Source organism: Camelina sativa, chromosome 19, assembly GCF_030686135.1.
Source record: "Camelina sativa cultivar CO46 ecotype springtype chromosome 19, ASM3068613v1".
Classification (NCBI taxonomy): Eukaryota; Viridiplantae; Streptophyta; class Magnoliopsida; order Brassicales; family Brassicaceae; genus Camelina; species Camelina sativa.
Genome location: NC_141898.1, coordinates 4,600,898 through 4,620,777, shown reverse-complemented (window position 1 = coordinate 4,620,777; position 19,880 = coordinate 4,600,898). Strand labels below are relative to the sequence as shown.

Sequence of the window (19,880 nt, the reverse complement as noted above, 5' to 3'; positions counted from 1 at the left end):
TATGGTTTTCAAAATATACAAATACAACTTCTTAACCGACGTCTTTGTATATCAACCCAATTATATTAATCGTTTGTAACTGAATAGTTTTTTATACATTTAAAATTAGATTACCAACCAATAAAATCCATTCAAAAAGATTCATAGATAATGTTTTTCAATATAAAGAGTTAAATGTTGCTGCCAAACAAAATCTATATATCTCTTTTTCTATCTAAAAAATATAATAATATCTGTTTTCCTTAAATCAACGTTTTGTTTTGATTGATTATATACTGTACTTGGATATTTCCATTGAGCTTGCAAAATCCCAAGATTATAGTGTATTCTGTTTTTTTTTTTTTTTTTTGCCAAAATACAAGTCACCACCATAAAAATATCATCTTTAGGGGGAGAGTTAAATCTAGCTAGGGTTTACGACATAGTCTCCACCATGATATCACGGCCGCTGCACAACGTCTCAGAGATTTGTGTAAACATTTCTCCTCGCAAAACACAAGCGATGACCTCAATAGATAACTCCTTTCCGATCCCAATAGATCTCGCTATCGAGATACTCGCGAGGTTGCAGGCGAAATACGTAGGGAGATGTCGTTGCGTATCAAAGTTATGGGCCAACATACTTTGCCGTCAAGATTTCACTGAGTTGTTCTTGACTAAATCTTTTGCTCGCCCGCAACTATTGTTCGCCTGCTTAATGAACGATAGTAGGTTATCCTTCTTCTCCTCATCACATCAGCCTCAAAACCGTAATGAGATCTTGACTGCGATAGATACTAGTTATCTAACTCATGTCCATATGACTTATCGAGTCTGTGGTACGATCAACGGTTTGATCTGTCTCCAAGGTATACGGATCTTTAAGGGATGTATGAATCCAGCGTCGGCGTTGGTTTTATGTAACCCTACCACCCGAGAATCCTTACCTTTACCCAAAATGAAGACGACCAGGAGGAAGGAGAATGATGTGAAGAGCTATTTTGGGTATGTTCCGACTAAGAAACAATTCAAGGTATTGTCTATGACTTTGCCTGTCAAAGGAAACTCTGAGGGGCATCAAGTTTTGACATTCAGAACTGATAAAAAGCTTTCTTGGAGAATGATCACATGTTGTGTTCCCCATCGTCCTGATCGTAATTGGGGGATATGCATCAATGGTATGTTGTATTATACAGCTGTGGTTATAGAAGAGTCTTTAGAGGTTATAAATGTCGTGGTTTGTTTTGATTTTGGATCTGAGAAGTTTAGCGTTCTGAAAGTCATGGAAACTTTCAAAAGAACGTTGCCTAACACGACAACTCCGGTTAACTACAATGGCAAGTTAGGTTTGCTGATGACAGAAGAGTCTAACTGGGTTATTAATGGAATAAGTAGATATTTTGAGTTATGGGTTTTAGAAGACGCTGGAAAACATGAATGGTCGAAGCGTACGTGCGTATTGCCTCCTTCGTGGAAGACTCTAATTGGGAATACAATCCTATACTTTGTGGGAATGATTGGTACAGATGAAATTGTATTGTCATACCACCCAACCATGCCTCACTACGTTTTCTACTACAATATTGAGAGAGACACAGTTAGAGTAGCTAGAATCAGAGGAATGGAAGGGGTGAAAGGTAATGGATGTCGCATCTTCTTAAACCATGTAGAGAATGTTGAGCTTATTCAAAACATTTTAGTACGTTAAGCGCATGAGATTTTGTAACAACGCTAGTTTGTCTCTTCAGTTCTCGCCCTCATAAGTCATCTTTTTAATGTAGGACTTATCCTCTCTTCTTCTTTTTTGTATGTGGCTGTTCTCCATTTCACAATAATTATACATAATAAATTCATTGTATCTAAATTTCCCAAATATATGTATTAGTTTTGAATTTAAACTGAGCATTGTTTGTTTAGAATCTTTAGATCAAAAATCTGATTTAACAAGAACTTTGGAACACTTTATTAGGTTTTACACTAGAGGCGGATAAGCAAAGTACAAATTAGCAAAAAAAAAATATGTTCACTAGCAACAGCTAATTAGCTGATAAAAGTTATATTTCTGAAGACTAATGACCGTCAGAATTAAAGAACAAAACTAATAATTTCTATATTACAGATCATTTATTTTATTTTAGTCAATGAAGAAAATCGATTAGAGACAGTAGGATCTGGACATGATCAAGAATCTTAAATTAGAACACCCCAGTCTTCTTCGTGTCACATTCATAAATAAATAGAATTGATATAAACATTCCTCTTCGTGTTCGTGTTCATAATGATATTACAATACTAAGAGAAGAATCTTATATCTATTGATCGTAATTCGTCAGACTTTCAGATTAATTAATAATGATTATAATTATTCTCTGTTAAATATTATCTGTTTTATCTTATTCAATGAAGAACAATGACTAGGTAGACAGTCGGATTTGGACATGATGACCAAGAAGCTTAATTAAATACTAATTCGAAGTTTAGAACACCTTATTCCTCTTCGTGTCACATTTACAAACCCCGAAAAAAGTACTTTAATAAGAGAGCAAATGAAATAATCGTTTTCTTCTCCCTCAAGTAATTTAAGAACCGCGTTAATCAACTTTTTTATAATAAAACTCTACTTTTCTCTTCTTTACTTAATAAAAGAAAAAAGACAAAGCGATTCTTTGATTTATAATAGAGACATGCATCTTTTTAAATAGTTGTCTTGTATCAGACTTGTTCAAAAACTAAACATTGTTGGAGAAAAAAAAATGGTGGAGTGTAGTGGGAGAGATGTTTTGTAATCCGTACACGACGGAGCTGGTGGTGAGAAGGCGACGTGAGAGCCTGAAAAAGGAACGCTACGACGTTTTCGATCTCTCCAACAATCTCATCTTCACCGTCGACGGTGGTATTTGGGACATCCGCCGTAAACGTGTGCTCCGTGACGCCACGGGAACTCCTCTTCTCTCCATGCGCACTAAGGTCTCACTCTCACATTAATCACATCTATTTTATCTACAAAAATTAATCATTTATTTTTATTGTTGAGGGATCATCACATGTTAATTGTGTCATATGACAATTTGGCTGCATAAACCTAATTTCTCCATATTTAGAACCCAACTTTACACATATATAACATGGTAGCAATGCCTAATTTCACTTTTTTTAGAAATTGGTAGATGTCAATAGACAGAGTGAGAATTAGTCATGAGAGTGTCTAGAGATATTGTTCAAAGGTATTATATTCGAGACTTGAGAATATATTCTCAAGATTATATTAAAAAAAAAAGTAGTTCCCATCTCATGACCAATTGACTAGTTAATTAGGACTTGGTTTTAACTAAAAGGAATTAACAAATGTAGAATGTTTCAGGGACTTATAACGATGAGATACAATTGGGAAGTATACAAAGGAGAAAGCACAGAATCTGAAGATCTTCTTTTCTCAGCAAAGGAACCAAATCTATTATCCTTGAAAACATCACTCGATGTCACTTTACCGCCAAACAAAAATCCGATTGACATTACTAGTATCGAGCCAGATTTTCGAACATTTGGCCGTTATATCGGCTCTTCTTTCAAACTCTTCGAGCCAATTCACAACACTTTTCTTACTGAGGTATCTCATTCATTCATTATTCCCTACCCTCTTTGCTATCTTGCTCAAACTAATTGAAACATCAAACTAGATTTTCAAAGCTTATTCCTCTAGCTAACCACCATTTGCATCCATACGTATATAATTTTGAAGATAATATGAAAAGTGAAAGCTTATATTATGCAGGTGGTTCATGATTTCACGTGGGGAGGACTTATAAAAGGGAGTTACAGCTTCAAAGTGAGAGTGAATCCATATGTAGATTTTGCGTTTGTCGTGGCGTTACTTGTAATCGAGATGATACTTCCAATCTACGTTAGACATAGATTTCTACTAATGTCAGTCACATTTTGTTTTGTTTTGTTTTTTACTTTTTTTTATTTATAAATGGGTACATCAATATATATTATCATGAAATTGATGAGTGTTTTTGGATAACATTTTATGAATATTTTGGGGGCATGGGACATTATCTAGAAAAAAACACATCTAGGATCAATGATTGTCAACATTTGCGTCACTACATCATCCCACGATTAAATTTAAATACTATTAAATACGCCCATGTAGACTTTTATAAGTTTTATCATCCAACTTGATTAATGTTTTTTTATATAGTTCCGTTCTGTTATTATCGTTCCAATCGTCGACACACCAATTTGACCATACGAACGCCAAAAGAGAGTTCACGACAATTAATGGGTGTCCACATCCACAAAAAGACGCACAAGTGACCTTCCTCGTTGCTTCCCACTCCCCCAATCTTTCTCTTTCATAATTTTACCTCTTTTTAAAAATTATTTGCGTCCACGATTACATTATATCCCTTTTATATTTATATTTCTTTCATTAAAAAAGACAAACTATGATGTCAATTCCTATAAACTTTTTTCCAAAAAAAAAAAGAAAAAAAAACTATAAACTACCAAAAAAACAAAAAAACCAATCAGCAAACGTGGTTAATCCTAGTGCATTACATCAATCTCTCAAAAACAATTGATCCTAGACAAGATTATTAACAAAACCGAACTCTTGTGTTTCGAGTCTAATTCAAACCTAACTAAATGGAATTAACATTTTTTTGTAGAACTTGTGTGTATATATATAAACTTAACTCGTATATCAAATTCAGAAAAAACATGGTTTTGCGTACGATAAAGCGGTTGATAAAAAATATCATCATAAGATCCCAAAAGCACATTTTTATTTCAATTATAATATAACCAAACGTTACATCAGATGCAACGAGACAACAAGTCCATTCGGGTTTCCCCATTCTGGTTCCCACTAAAAACAACATACAAGTTTAAAAGCAAATTAAAAAAGAACTAGCGACAGCCAAAACGTAGCGTTAGCTTTCAAACGCACACACCGCGTTTAAAACAGCAACCAAATCTTTTATCAACCCATAAAACAAAACAAAACAAACCAAACACACAACGACACGTAAGCAGCCTTTATTTAGTTATAATCTGACGTGGCTGTTACTTTACCAAATTCCTTCAAATCGCAAGAACCAAACCGGGTACGGATTTACCAGTCCGACCCGAGAATTGGCTTTCCCAGACGGAAGGACAATGCGACGGAGCAATCTCAGCGGAGCGTCGTCCAGCAACAACGTTACCAATCCGCGTAACGGTGAGAGAAGTGTTAGAGTACTCCCTCACCTGAGTGATTATCCCATTCGCAACGGTCCAAGCGTGGATCCAAGAGACCGAGGTCGCGGCGTCGCAGCCTTCAGCGATGACGGTGGATCCGAACGAAACGACGGAGAGAGGGACGAACTCGAACGAGGGAGAGACACCTCCGGTGAGCATGCGCATCAAAAACTGGTGCGGCGGAGGGCCGTGGAACCAGTACTCCAGATCTGGGGTCAGGATCCGGTGAACAGAGTTGACGTCGCGAGATCTCAGGGCTTCATACAGCTTCAGAACCACGTCTCGGTTCTTGATCTCTGATTCCGCCAGAGTATCCAGTTCTTGGCGAGTTTCTGGAATCGATGTTGGTAAATTATAAAAAAAAAGAAACAGAGGAAGATGAAACGAGTCTTTGAGGATTTTGAAAATGGAATGAATGATGAAACTGGGATTTATATAGCAAAGGCATGGGGTTGGGATTTGATTCTGTACAACCAATCCTATTTTTAAGGTTTTTGGATTTTTAATCTTGATTGACACGTGTCGGGTTATTGTTGGGTTAAACTGGATTGTGGGACCCGGAGATAAAGCTCTTTGAAAGTTGAGCCAGCTAATGTTTTGACCCTACTACAGTCGTCGTATTAGGTGAATATTTATTAGGTTAATTGAATTTTGCTTATGGTAAGTGGTAAGTATCAACTCTTGACTTTTAGTTGATGATTTTGAGAAGAAATCAATTTTGATCAAGCACAATTGGCCAAATATTTAAAATGAAACTATAGAATTTAGAACTAATTATTATGATGATTTTTAAATAAATTTTTAAAAACACATAAATTTATGAGTATATTTGTGAAATTTTTAATTATAAAAGATGTTATCAATTATTTTATTAAATCTAATGAAAAATCATTTAGAGAATAACACCATATGTTTTTAGCTAGTATTAAAAATCATGGACATATAACAAACACACGGATTGATTTTTTAAAAAATCAACGATCCACTAAGTACAAACTTTTTAAAAATTAGTATTTTAATTAAAATCCACTAACAAAAAAATCTTTAAATTAATATTTAATAACAACTTTCCAGAATAAAAAATTAATTAATTTTTGATATTTTCCTAGGATCATATATATAGTCAAATTATTGGAGGAAACATTTTAACGGATCATTATTCATTTATAATAAAGAAATGATTTCTTGTTAGTATTCTATTAAAATGATTGGTAGAGAAATTAAGAAATATGTAAAGAAACGTGTTCAACGAGTGTGTTGGTCGGCCAGTCGGGCCAACCGATCACAAAGGTTTCAGAAATCAGAAGGCAGCATCTTGCATGATCACCTTGACACGTGTCGATCAGAGTCCACGTAGATCAGAATGGTCACCTATAGCTTGGTCTAGTCATGTGACTGTGCTGTGTAGCCTTGACACGTTTCGATGTTTTATACTATAATACATTTATACGTATTTTTCTTTCAACAAACAGGGGGAATGTATTGAAGAATTTTGGAATCGTAGAAAGTTTTAATTGGTTATAGATTATGTGAATTTATAGTCTTTTTTAGCTTTATATCGAGCAGAAACAGAAATTAAGCTCTAATTTTGTCAATATTGGTTAATGTTTTGTTCTTTAAACCAATTTAAGACTTTTAGAAACTAAAATTTTAATTGGATGATACAAAAGCAACTTTGTTTTTGTCATAACTCTCTTTTCATATTTTATGCAGCGTTTTACAAGGAAAGATAAAGGCAAGCTTTTTAAAGTAGGGCTTAAAGCTTTAATTAATACATCAAAAGTTGATTACACAAGAAAATACAAAAAGTTGATTGCATAAACAAATAATTATACATAAGTGGATTAGTGATGTGGTTCTCCACGAAAATGACTCTTTAAGACAGCGACACATAATTCCTAATGTTGCATAGTGCTAGTGCATACTCAATGCTCATACTCTGATCTTTCTCTAAAATGACAACTTTGTGGTTTGATTGTATCGGGGTTTGAAATTTTCAGTTAAGTTTGGTTCGGCTCATAATCAAACCGCAATAAGTCCGGTTCTCTAAGGTATGCAATAATATCATCAAGAACGGAGACTTGGTTCGGTATCATATACTCTGAAATATGAATACCTTATATAAATACTTCTTCAGACAATTTTTTTTGCATATATAATTTGTCTGAAGAAATTTGCTTGTTTCTTTTTTTTCAGTTTAGTTTGGTTTCCGTACTCACATATTTACATATCATTTGTGCTCCTTCCAAATTTCTAGATCGAATAACCCAAACATCCAACCATAGCATAACAAAATTGGACAAATTCAAAATCCTATATGAGAATTGCCCATATTTAACCCCAAGAGGAAAAAATAAAAGACTACTGTATGTTCAAAAGATGTGCCTGGACCAAAGATGCAACATGACATACACAAAATCTCTCACGGTCCATGTACGAATTCATCTCAGGTTCTTACTACTTTACTACTAACCCATGTATTAGAAACAAAAGTCAAGCCTGTAAAGTGTAAAGGTCTAACTGAAGTATGACAGAAAAAATTTACATTACAGGATTGTCTACAACTCACATGAATCAACCGGTTTTGTAATCATTCAAACAGACTTGTATTCAAAAGTTATCCTCAAAAAACTTATACATCACCAGAAGAGGAAGAAAGAAGGAGAGTTACCAGTGGCTTCCGACTCCATATCAAGCTTCTCGGTTTATAGACAGAGGAGAAGGTGGAGTCAGAACAACCTCGCTTTTATCTTCTTCTTTCACTCTAGGTGTCTGTACATTTGGACTATGTACCTCTTTCCAAAACCTGCTCGGGCTTGGAGAACTAGCTCCGCTTATGTTTTTCGGGGAGTTCCCGAGACCAAACCGAGGATCAAACACACCATCTTCACGAGGCAGAGGAGATACCATACTCTTCTCTTCAGCTCTCTGGCAGAATTTATCTTCCACTATCTCATAAGTGTTAGCAGTTCGAACTTCTTGAGCTAAAGAGCACCAGCAACAGAATAACCAGAGCGCACAATCAGCAACCGCAGCTCTACCGAAGCAGAACTTGTAACTCGGCAGTTTGAATCTTTTCCTCATCTGAATTCTCCAGAATCCACCATAGAGCAAACCAAACACACAAAGAAGGATTCCAGATATCCCAAGCGCCTCTCTAACCGTCTCATTATCGATATTAACCGCAGCTAAGTTGAATATAAAGAACGGTGCCAAACAAAAGAGAATAAACGTAGCTATGTGAACATACATGTTCCCAAACCCAACTCTCTCCATGTTCCATCCAAAGACACAGAAAGTGCAGAAAAGAGAAAGATAAGCCAATGAAATATCATCCCAAATATCCAAAATCCCACCACTCCATTGAGGATCACTCACCGGAACCATTCCATCCCCAACCCCAGTGGAAGCAGAAGCAAACGAGTACCTCCTCTCTAAAGTAAACCGGCGATTCACAGACCCTTCTTCACGCTGCAGTTGATTCTCCTCATCTTCATGTGAATCATCATAATCTTTCCCAAGTGGACTTAGTATAGTGTACAAACCTGCAACCGCAGGAGCTCCAATCGCAGCAGAGATACATATAGCGACTCCAATGGGAGGTCTCTCTGATCTCCTGTATCCAACATTAAGACCACAAAGCGCGTACTGAGCAAAACAATTCAAGTGAAGCAAAATGATAACAACCAGCATATGCATCCATTCATTAGGCTTATAAGTCCCGTTCTTGCAATAAGCATTCCTAAGCTTTGTAATATCATCATGCTTCCATCTACAAAGAAGCACCAAGTGATAAAACCGTTTCGGATGTTGATAAAGACACATCAAAGTAAACAACCCATTAAGGATCTGGTTGTTAACTTCAAACCAAGCATCTCTCTGTGACTTCTTAGGCAAAGCATGATTCAACATACCAGTCATAACCATGAAGAGAATAGCACCAGAGACTCCAACAACAAGTATCCACACAAATAGAGCCATGTTTATAGGATTCTTAATCCACTCTTTCCCCATTTTCATCAGAGAACTCCAGTCGATCTTCCGGTGAAGCACACCACTGATTCTTTCCCTGAAATTATGGCTGCTGCCGCTACTCGAGCTTGTCACTGACCGTGAAACCTCGTCTCTATCCTCAGCCATTTTCTTGAATTTAGCAGAAGGAGAACCAAATTTCAGAAGCTTGATTCTACTAGAGGAATCAGGTAAAGCACTAACTGACCATCTCCTAGGTTTACCATCACCACCAATTAGAGTTCTTCTAGATGTAGAAAGATCAAGAGGACAAGGAGGAACCTTTGTTTTACCAGAAGAACCATTAGATTCCTCAATCTCTGCTTTCGAATTCTCATCACAATTCGATCCCATTGTATCTCTCTCTTTCTTGAAGAAGATCAAATCTTGTGGAATAAAGCAGAAGCTACTCTTAAAGGCATATATGCTTAAACATTGTTGGCAACGAATATAAAACCCAGTAAAAAAAAGAAGAAGAAAAGATTCCAACTTGCCAACGAAGCTTCTCTTTTCAGCACGTTGAAACCCAAACAAGTCTTCAGATTTGACTCTAAACAAAGATGGTAAAGAAAAAGGAATCAATCAAACCCTTAATTGGGAAACTCGTTTGAATCGAATTTAATATTGCCCCCGAAAATTCGATTCAGCTAGAATTACAGAGAAAACGAAATCCCAGAAAAATTTAGAAAGAAGCGTTACTCAAGAAGACTATGAATTTTCAAAAAAGGAGACTTTGAAGAAGAAGAAGAACAGATAAGCGTGTAAATCAAAAAGGTTTGGTGTGAAATTGCTGGAACATGAGATTGGTCGTTGGGGAAGAACAAGTCTCAGATTCTTGTTTTCTTCTTCTCTTGGTAGCAGTTTAACTTACCATCGATCAGGCCGCCATTATTGTCCCAAGAAATCGCATAATTATTGTATTTGTTCGAAAAAGTTTAGCATATAAGTATTATTAGACTGGCCCATTAACGACCCTATTTGTATAAATAATACCCAACAAAGGTCCATAGTGTTTCTTAGATGCAAACTACGTGGTGTTTTTCATTACTTAAAAACAACGCGACGTCTTACACCGAGAAATTAAAACGACATACTTGGTGTGATCCTCTGGGATATTAGCGTTTTCTCTCTCTCTCTCTCTCTCTCTCTCTCTCTCAACGTTGTCTGGCTCCAAACGTATGAACCAGAACAAAGGCTTTTAAGATAGTTCCGTGTCCGAACCCTAAAAATCAATTCAATAAACCTCACAACAACAAAAAATAAAATAAAAAACGAATGCTTTTGTTCAATCATCTTCTCAGTTTCTGATTCCGAAGAAAACCCTAATTAAACATTAATCATGGACTGCTCATGCAGTACTCGTCCTTCGTCTCTGCTCATCTCTTCCGAACCATCGTTTCGCTTCCCTCGCTCTAGTTTCGCCTCGAATCTTAAATTCTTGGTTTGTATAAGTATCCCTTAGTTGTTCCTGCTTTGTCTTTGATTCGAATTCGATTGAGTTTAATATTAAAGTTCTGGGCTTTTTTATTATTTTCAGATACCGAAAGAGACGAAGCTTGTGAAGGAGCGTCTGGTAGTGAGGAGTTCATCTGGGTCTGATGATCTTAACGGCGACGTTAATGGGTTCCCTCTCAAACCAAACAAACTCTTTGTTCAAGAGGTAAGTCTTTCAAATAGCTCTGTAACTAGAGTAGACTCTGTTTTCTGGGGTTTTTAGTGGATGAGAAGTGGCAATTTGATGAATTTATTGATGATTTGTTGGAATTTTTAAGGCGATTGGAGCTGAGTATGGAGAAGGGTTTGAGACTTTTAGACAGGATGGTCCTCTCAAAGTGGATGTGGTAAGAGCTATTAATGCTTTTGAAATCTTTTATTTGTTAAGAGTTTTGATCAAAAGAGCTGTTTATGGAAAGCTTGTCTTGTTGGTAACATGCTGTTTATTTGGTTTGCTTGTAAGTAGGATTTCTGGAATGAGAAGTTGCAAGATGGGTTTCTTCAAAGAATACGTTACGCTATGAAACCAGATGAAGCCTATGGACTTATTTTCTCTTGGGACAATGTTGTGGTAATCCTTTGACACCATCTTTATGTTTGCAAGTTACTTGGTTGAAGTTCTTGTTGCTTGTAACTAGATTACCTGTGATAGATAGCTTCTTCTTCTGGTGGGGCATGATGATTTTTCTTGTATATATTGGTTTTTTAGTTGGTTTAGATGATACTGCCTTATTATTTGGTAATTCTTGGAAGTTGTAAGATAGAATTGCGTGGTCCATGCATGCCAGATTTAGGCCTAGTTTAGATATAGTTTCTCTTTCTTCTTGTATGGCACGCGGATTTGGCAAAATATGTAGAATTTAATTGCTTCTTCAGATGATGCTTTCATGTGAGGTGGTAAATCTCATGAGGTCTATACTAATTTTGGATTGTGGGATCAAAATTACTCATTTTTCCATTTATGGTTCAAACTTTGTAGGCTGATACTCGAAGTCTTAAGTTGGAAGCTTGGAAGCAGCTTGCTTCAGAAGAAGGTAAGCTTTTATTGCTCTTCTGCTTTTAGATTTTACCTATATATAATCTAATTTCTTTTTTGCATACATGTGAGTGAAAAGAGATATCATGCAATTCCTGCTCATATATGTTTAGTATTGCCCCTGCACCCTATTAAGAATGTCGAGAGAGTGAACCAGAGATTTTAATGAACTCATACGTTAGAATACATTCTAGTCCTCAATTGTTTGTTTTGCATTTTTCTGTTACGTTTTAGATGTTAATATAGTGTGTTTCCCGTTCAGTGTTTTAAGAACCTTTAGATTTTAAATATAAATTTCTTTGTAAATTGTAAACGCAAAGAAACTCCACTGCGTTTACAGTTCGCAACAGAATTTGGAAAGCCCAAATGCATAAGTCGGCGAGTCTGCGTCTAAAACAATCTAATCCTTTCGGTATAGAGATTGCTCTGGATGCTCATTGCAGGATATAGTTGTCTTGTTATGTAGAGGTTTAATATGTTAACTGCTGTATTAAGATAATCTCGTGTGTTTTGGTCTTTATCTGGCATGCTTTAAAATTCAAGGCATTGCTTTTATCTTACATGAATTTGTCTGGCAGGAAAAAAAATTGTGGAGGAGAGGGATATCCAAAGACAGATGCTTTATGCTGGCGCTGACCATGTGCTGAGTAAGGTTTGATTTTTCTGTTCGCAGTTGCCATTTTCTTGGATATGAATTATATGTTCTTGTGAATTCATAACTCTTGTCTCATAGTATTCTTTTATATATACGAGTTAGCCATAACTCAGAGCTCTATGTGTCTGGTTGATTCATATCAGAAGGAAAGGGGTTTAATCAGTGGGTTGATTCCAAAAAATTTCAGGTATTGTTTTGGGAGAAAACGCAAAGCAAAATCGACAGATTGAAACTCAGGCTATCGGAAATATATTATGATAATCTTCTCAAAGTAAGGTCTTTCTTTATCAATCTTTGCTTTACTAAGATGCTTATTTATTTCTAGGTTCCCTGAGTTGTTTTCGCTATCTATATTTCAGCTCACAGAACCAAAAGAGGGACTTAGAGATTGGCTTGACGCTGTTTCAACTGCTCGCATTCCCTGTGCTGTTGTCTCAAATATTGATCGAAAAAACATGATTAATGCCCTTGAACGGATGGGACTTCAAACGTATTTCCAGGCGAGTAATAACTTTAGAGAATCATTTCCTTTTTTTTGCAAATGAATGGTTATATTTGCTGACACTTGTATTCATTTTCTATTTCAGGCAGTGGTTTCAGAGGAAGATGGTATGGAATCTATAGCTCATAGATTTCTTTCAGCAGCTGTGAAGGTACTGTTACAATTTCAATTGTGAATCCTTAGCCAATTTTTGTTAATTGTTTGGTGAAAGATTACATAACTTTTTATGCAGTTGGATAGAAAACCGTCGAAATGTGTTGTGTTTGAGGATGATCCTAGGGGTATAACTGCTGCTCACAACTGTACAATGATGGCAGTTGGATTAATCGGTGCTCATCGGGCGTAAGTATTAAAGTTACTCTTTTACACATCTTTGGGAACCAGAAGCATTCTGGCATCTAACTTTTATCAAAAAAAAACAAATTTGCAGGTATGATCTGGTTCAGGCTGATCTTGCGGTTGGAAACTTTTACGAGCTATCTGTGATAAACCTCAGAAGATTGTTTGCCAACAAAGGCTCTACATTTATGGAGCATGAGAAACAAATCATAGAAAAATCTCCGCCCAAAAGAAAGCTAACCATTGATACCATATTCTAGGCATTGGACCGCAGCATATACTAGTTAGGCTAGGTTCATATAATCTCTTAAGCTCTTGTCTTTATGGTTTATACATATGTTTGAGATACTAGACGCAAACCGGATCTATGGAGTGAATAGCATGTTTATTATCACCATTTTCGTGGGATTTTTTTTGGCTGTTTCAAGACCAATGTTCTTAACTCTTTGCATTGTACATTTTTGGTTGTGTGGAGTTTTCATGAGAAATTGATGGGAAAGTGGACCCAAGAAAACATTCCTGGAGCTTAGGACAATGGCATCAATGGTGGGCTGTTAAAAACGAATCAGATACTTTTAAAGTAGAACCAAAAAGACAAAACTGGAAACAGTGACTGTTAAGGCAAAGTGGTGAAACCAAAAACTTACCCATTTGTGTTTCAGTATTGCCTTTCCTGCTTTACAAAAACCATACATTTTCATCACGTGTCATTTTATCATTAGTAGAAACTAGATTGAGCATAGGCATCAAAATGGGAAAAAATGGCAAATTATAATTTAAGTTACATAAACATTGTACAGTAAAAATCCTACCATATCTAACTTTTTCGAAATTCTTTTGCTAAAAGTCTACAATAAGAGATGTAAATAGAGCTATGGAGTATAATAGCTATGTGTGTTTTACTTGTACCATTACCAATGGTAGTAATACTTCGTGATTATGTTTCAGGATCTCACTTTCTGCCTCGATGGTACAATGTAGGAATTGCATACATATTTGTAGGTCGAATTTAAAAGAGAATAGCAAAAGAAGATGTTTTCCTTTTGGGAAATGGATATGTGGAGCAATTTGATTGTTACAAGCAAAATCCAAAAGGACCTTTGATTCAATTTGCGAATTTGATTGACATGTGCCCTATTAATTGTACTCCACAGAATCGCATAAAACACAAAACTTTTATAAAGTTTATCTCTTAATTATTAATTAATGAATGTATTTAACTCATTTCGACATTTTATTGGGTGGGGATTTTTAAAAAGGATAAAGAAAAGTGGGGTCTCTTTTATGTTTGTAGTTGTACTAATCATAATCAGAATGTTCTTTGACAGACTTATTCTTTGTTCCATTGTGCATAACCTAAACTTGTAATGATTAGATTTCCCAATATCATTAGCTAGCTATTAGGCTTTCTTGTAAATCTTTTTTTTTTATGCATAGATAAAAAGTTTCGAACCAAACTAGTCCAATGAAATCGGTTTTGTTTTGATTAGAATACAGTCTTATTTTAATATTTAAAAGACAATCATTTCTCAATGTTTTACAAAAAAAAAATTCTGCTTTTTCTCTCGTAGTAAACAAACTAAAATTACAATAGAAGCTTCGCTTTTGTTATGGACTATAAATTGTAAAAAAAACTTGTGTCAATGAGTCATGACAACTTATTGACAAGTAACTTGTTTCTCACCCTTAAGTGATCCACTGAAAAAAACAAATATTCCATATAATAACTATTTTATATCTGGATATCGATATCCAAGTTCTCATCCGACAGAATGAACATTTCAATATAGTGGTTTCCTAAGATAATTAACGAAACTAATCAAAACTATATCATGTTAATGACACGTTTCTTCGAAGCAATCAAAGTAATATACGATCACAGAATAAAGGAAGATAAAAAAGGAGATGCAAATGCAAATAAGAAAGTTAGGACTTAAGAATTTGAAATTTGTACTCACCCAATTGGATCAGAGCTTTTATATATATCTTACTAATTTATTCTCATATGAATTAAAATGGGTGTGATTGTACTGCGACTTTTAAACTAATTTCAAACAAATAAAAACATAACAAAAAAGGGTCCACTTCTCCCCAGCCAGCAAAATGTTGATTTTGACATGCACATAGAGGATATGGAAAAGAAAAATAAACCAAAAGACAGTAACATATTCATAAATGAATTAAAATGCTGATCATTCACATTATTTCTTGTAACAATTAGTTAGCTTTTCCCCCCTTTCTTTGTCATACTTTATAATAAAGAACCTACTTGCATAATATACATAAATTGATATTTTTGTTTGTAGTTACAAATACAATCATAAAGTACAAACTACAACAAAGTAATACATCGAGTTTCGTATGAAATATCCTAACGAATCATTGTGATATACGTTTTGGATAAACGTTTGATCCTTTGTGTTTGTTTGAACCCTATATAATATCCTAACGAATCATTTTGATATGGAAATAATATGAAGGTTAAACCCTTTATATACGTTTTGATAAAATTTGATCCATTGTGTTTGTTAAAACCCTATACAACATCCTAACAATTCATTATGATATGGAAATATATATAGGTCTCCGTTTAAATTTTGATCTATTGTATTTGTTTGAACCCTATAATATATCCTAACGAATCATCATGGTGATATTGACATAATATGAATTAGGTTAAACCCTATATATACTTTTTGATAAAAGTTTGATCAGTTGTGTTTTGTTTGAACCCTATATAGCTAGGTTTCATATAGAAGAAGAATACACATAATCTTTTCAAAGAAAGAGAGATCTTCAGTTAAGTCAAATAAGCCAACTAACACACATAAGGACAAGATGTTGCTTGTGTTGCCTACACACTTTAGAGAAATTGGATCAAAAGTCTACATCCGATTAATTTCAAAATCCTGAAAAGTAGTATTTTTTCTTACAATCGATTCATTAAATCTTTTTAAGACATTGTTTTAGGCTTTTAGCCGTAAGCTGCCGAGTACAACGAACCAAATTCGAATCTAAATATGGTGTGGCCGAAAAAGTCTTGAAAATAGTAGTCTGTATCATTGCTTATTTAAAATATTCACTAAAATACTAATGATTAACAAGTGACAAATAAAAGTTTTAATGTATATAATGAATTTTCAGTGGGTTTTTCTTTCCAGAAAAGAAGAAAGTTGAAACACCAGAGGGGAAAAAAGTAGGGGCCAATGCTTTGCCACTAATCACTTTGGTTTGGCCAACTCCATCATTAAAAAGTTCAAACCCCTCCACTGATTAAACTTTCTTAATTTCCACAAATCCACTGCATCTAATCTTGCGTTTCAAAATTATATTCAAAACACACGCACTTAACTCCTCAAATCCATAGGTCAATATGTGTAATTTCCAACAAAATAATCTCAAGCTATTAATTCCTTCCTTGTGCATAGATGTACATATAGTTGCTTGAAACAGTAGCTGTTTAACTTGTGGGTAGTTTAATGAACGTTAATGAACTGACTGATTTAAAAAAAAAAACCACTAAGATAATTGATAGTTATTTCGTGGGTAAAAATAAACAATTAATGATTTTTCTCGTTTAAAGTTTTTTATTCGATAAGAGACGACCAACAAATAAAATGTTGTAGGAAGACTTTGTTGAAAAGTCCTCTAAAGTGACTGATTGAGCCCAACTCTCCATTATGCTCCCTTTGTTTTGTTCCTCTCTATTACTTACCAGCTTCCATTTTGTCCTTTTCTTTCATATTCTCATATATCATGTAATACCTTGATTTTTGAAAATATAGACTTGTAATGGAAAAAATTAAATATAAATTATTCGAATTATACTTTAGAAATCCTAAAATGGAATAATGGATGCCATACAAAGAAAAAAATAGATAATTTTATTTTTATTTTTCTTGTTGGCTTGTCCATAACTTTTGTCATCTTCGTATCATATATACCAAAGAACACCAATAAATAACCAAAACAAGAGAGGGAAATTTCGAAGAGAAATATAACGCTATGGATGAAAATTAAGAAGGGAAGAAGATTCATACTATATGATAGTGCCTTGTTGGTTGTCAAAATCATGTGGAGACGAACAAAAATCTGACAGCACAAAAAGAGTGGTCGAACGATACTTTCCCATGAAACTTTACATATTTCTTCTTTTAGTTTTTATTTTGTCAAATAAGACTTTTTATAATGCTTATACAAAAAAAAATGATAATACTAAAATACAATACTTCATGTCTTTTTTTTTTGTAAGGGAGGACCTACTTAGTTACGATATACTGTACTTGTTACTTATCCAATAGAAAGAAAAAAAAAAAGAACCGAAAGAAAAGAGAATTATTATTTGTAAGTTGGATACAAAGTGGAAACATGTCGAGAATTGTGTTCCTTTTACCGACCTAAACTCCTATGTTTTAAGTCGTGGTGGTCGTTTTATTAATGTTTTTGCTTTGGAGTTTTAGTTTGTAAGCATTAACTCAAAACAAGAAATCTGATGTTGCATCTTTGATCTTAGTCGTCTTAACTCGCAAGTGTTTTATCATTCGCAAAAATGTTACAATTATATCAATCATCAGCTCAGTTTAAATAGTCGACGAAACATTTCATGAACCTAAATTTAAGTATATATAAAATTTTAAATTTCTGTTCACTATCCATATACTATTGTTGTTTTTTTTAACTCTATCGGGATCGTCAGAACTATTTAAACGGCAATTTTTTTTTTTTTTTTTTTTTTGTAATCGTAGACATTTATTTTGATGTTTGACGTTATTGAATGTTGATGGATAAATTAAATTATATGATATACATGGCTACAATAAATTCGACTATGAGGAATCGACTTTTTAGAATAATATTAACATTGTCCATCACTTACGTACACATATATCTCTTATATATCTTTAGTGTGCTAGTACATCAATGTCTATAAAGAATAATTCTAATCCACAAGGAATGGTCACATCTCCTGCTCGCTGTATGCGAGACCTTGATGGTCTCTTTGGTTCAGGATTACGATATTCCATCTTTTGATCATTATTTTACAAACACACATTTAAGTTCATTATTTAAAAAATAAAAACAGTGCATGTAATTTAAAAAGCCATAACTCATAAGAAAACTAATGGAGATACATCACTCAAAGTAGTACAATCGCCTTTCTCTTATTGTTTTAAAACATATTTAATGAATAGTACACAATCGATGATCTAGAAACCAACCTTTAGTTATGTGGACGAGATAAAATCAGTAGAGGTGGAGCCGTCGGATTATGATCGAGAGAAACATAAATATGTTTTGAACCTTCACCAAAAAAGTATATAAAATCAAAATTTGTTATCAAGTTGGTGAACTGCATTTATTAATTGCAAAATTTATTACTCCAAAAGCAAAATGACTGTCCAATACTCCAATGAGGGCATCTCCTCACGTGAAGTCGGCCACCACCAATCTATTTTTTTTTTACAATAATTGATACTACAAATCTGCAAAACAAATACTAGCATTATTAGTTCTTTTTAATACGTAAAAATATACTTTTTCAATTTAAGAAAAATATTAACATGAAGATTCAAAAATATTTGGACTGAGATGGTAGAACGAACTATTTAAAATATCTATTACACCACAAGTCTAGCATTTTGTGTTATCTCATGGTCTTTTTGTGTCCGATAATTAAGAATTACTACTTGTGAGGAGGATATAAGCATGCAAGGTGACTAAATCATTATTTGGGATCATCCTTGAATTGATGAATCTTTATCTTCGTTTCCTTGTGCCACAATATATATCATGACGTTATTCTGCAAACTTTCCTTCCATACACATAAATTTTTATATATACCATCTTCTAGTTGATATGGTGCGATGTAACTGTGAATGTCTTCTACATTTATACTATATAGTAAAGCCTCGAAGACGACTATAAATCCAAGATTCTTACAACCGTATCTTCCTTCGATCAAGCCATCGTCGTCCTCATCATCATATATTCCTATATGGCATACATAGTTAAGATGACCATATCATATTTACGTTCGTCCGTATTAAATTTTTATTTTATTTTTTTTCAAAGCAGATGTTCATAGGTAGAGTAGTCCTAAGTCCTAACCCTCGAACATACGAGAGGGGGAACTATAGAATCTTGAATTACCCCAAAAATATATTAAAAAAAAATGAAGGGAATGCAATCAAGCTTTCAAAATTATAAATCAATATCAAACGCTTGTTTTGAAACCCTCAACCCTAAACGGCTATTTTTAACAATTAAAAGTTAAAACCATAACCCGTAAAATATAAAAGCCCTTATATACCAAATTGCCGAATTCTAATCACACGCTTACATCAACTTGCACAGTACGTGGAAGATTGGTTAGTCCATATGTAGATTAGTAGATAGATAGATGGACCACTCTTTGACAATGGTAAATAGTTGTTTATAAATAAATAAAAATCTATGAAAATGTTTTCTTTTTTTGTCGAATGCTGAAGTAGTAGGTTTTGGAAATAAATACTGCGGCCTACGCAAATAATTGATATGCAATAAAGTGTCGTTACTTGTAGTAAGGCTGATAGTGAGACCTAAACAATAAATAGCATGGCACTCGTAACAAAGACACACT

General features: G+C 34.3%; 3 protein-coding genes and 2 pseudogenes across 6 annotated transcripts; 3 read left to right on the top strand and 2 right to left on the bottom strand.

Moving 5' to 3' along the window:
• The first annotated feature begins 308 nt into the window (after window positions 1–308).
• Window positions 309–1,881, top strand: LOC104704251 (putative F-box protein At3g23960 pseudogene; annotated as a pseudogene). The gene has a single exon (XR_015591172.1). The product of XR_015591172.1 is annotated as a putative F-box protein At3g23960 pseudogene (transcript).
• An 834-nt stretch (window positions 1,882–2,715) lies between these two features.
• Window positions 2,716–3,982, top strand: LOC104764823 (protein LURP-one-related 9 pseudogene; annotated as a pseudogene). The gene is made up of 3 exons (XR_015591628.1): window positions 2,716–2,946; window positions 3,341–3,586; window positions 3,752–3,982. The product of XR_015591628.1 is annotated as a protein LURP-one-related 9 pseudogene (transcript).
• Window positions 3,983–4,749: 767 nt separating this feature from the next.
• On the bottom strand, window positions 4,750–5,725 carry LOC104764822 (senescence associated gene 20). The gene has a single exon (XM_010488419.3). It carries the CDS (start codon window positions 5,386–5,388, stop codon window positions 5,068–5,070), a length of 321 nt encoding a protein of 106 aa, XP_010486721.2. The 5' UTR covers window positions 5,389–5,725; the 3' UTR covers window positions 4,750–5,067.
• Window positions 5,726–7,725: 2,000 nt separating this feature from the next.
• On the bottom strand, window positions 7,726–10,183 carry LOC147920162 (uncharacterized). Its single transcript, XM_087502924.1, has one exon. It carries the CDS (start codon window positions 9,586–9,588, stop codon window positions 7,915–7,917), a length of 1,674 nt encoding a protein of 557 aa, XP_087359050.1. The 5' UTR covers window positions 9,589–10,183; the 3' UTR covers window positions 7,726–7,914.
• Window positions 10,184–10,311: 128 nt separating this feature from the next.
• On the top strand, window positions 10,312–13,657 carry LOC104764819 (5-amino-6-(5-phospho-D-ribitylamino)uracil phosphatase, chloroplastic). 2 transcript variants are annotated; one of them, XM_010488417.3, is made up of 11 exons: window positions 10,312–10,675; window positions 10,772–10,894; window positions 11,007–11,075; window positions 11,195–11,299; window positions 11,708–11,762; window positions 12,343–12,416; window positions 12,607–12,690; window positions 12,779–12,919; window positions 13,007–13,072; window positions 13,154–13,263; window positions 13,352–13,657. In XM_010488417.3, the coding sequence occupies exons 1-11, from the start codon at window positions 10,574–10,576 to the stop codon at window positions 13,518–13,520; spliced, it is 1,098 nt and encodes a 365-aa protein (XP_010486719.2). In that variant the 5' UTR covers window positions 10,312–10,573; the 3' UTR covers window positions 13,521–13,657. The 2 variants fall into 2 exon arrangements, with proteins under 2 accessions (XP_010486719.2, XP_087358288.1); XM_087502162.1 differs by having other exon boundaries at window positions 12,779–12,923; window positions 13,011–13,072.
• Window positions 13,658–19,880: the final 6,223 nt, after the last annotated feature.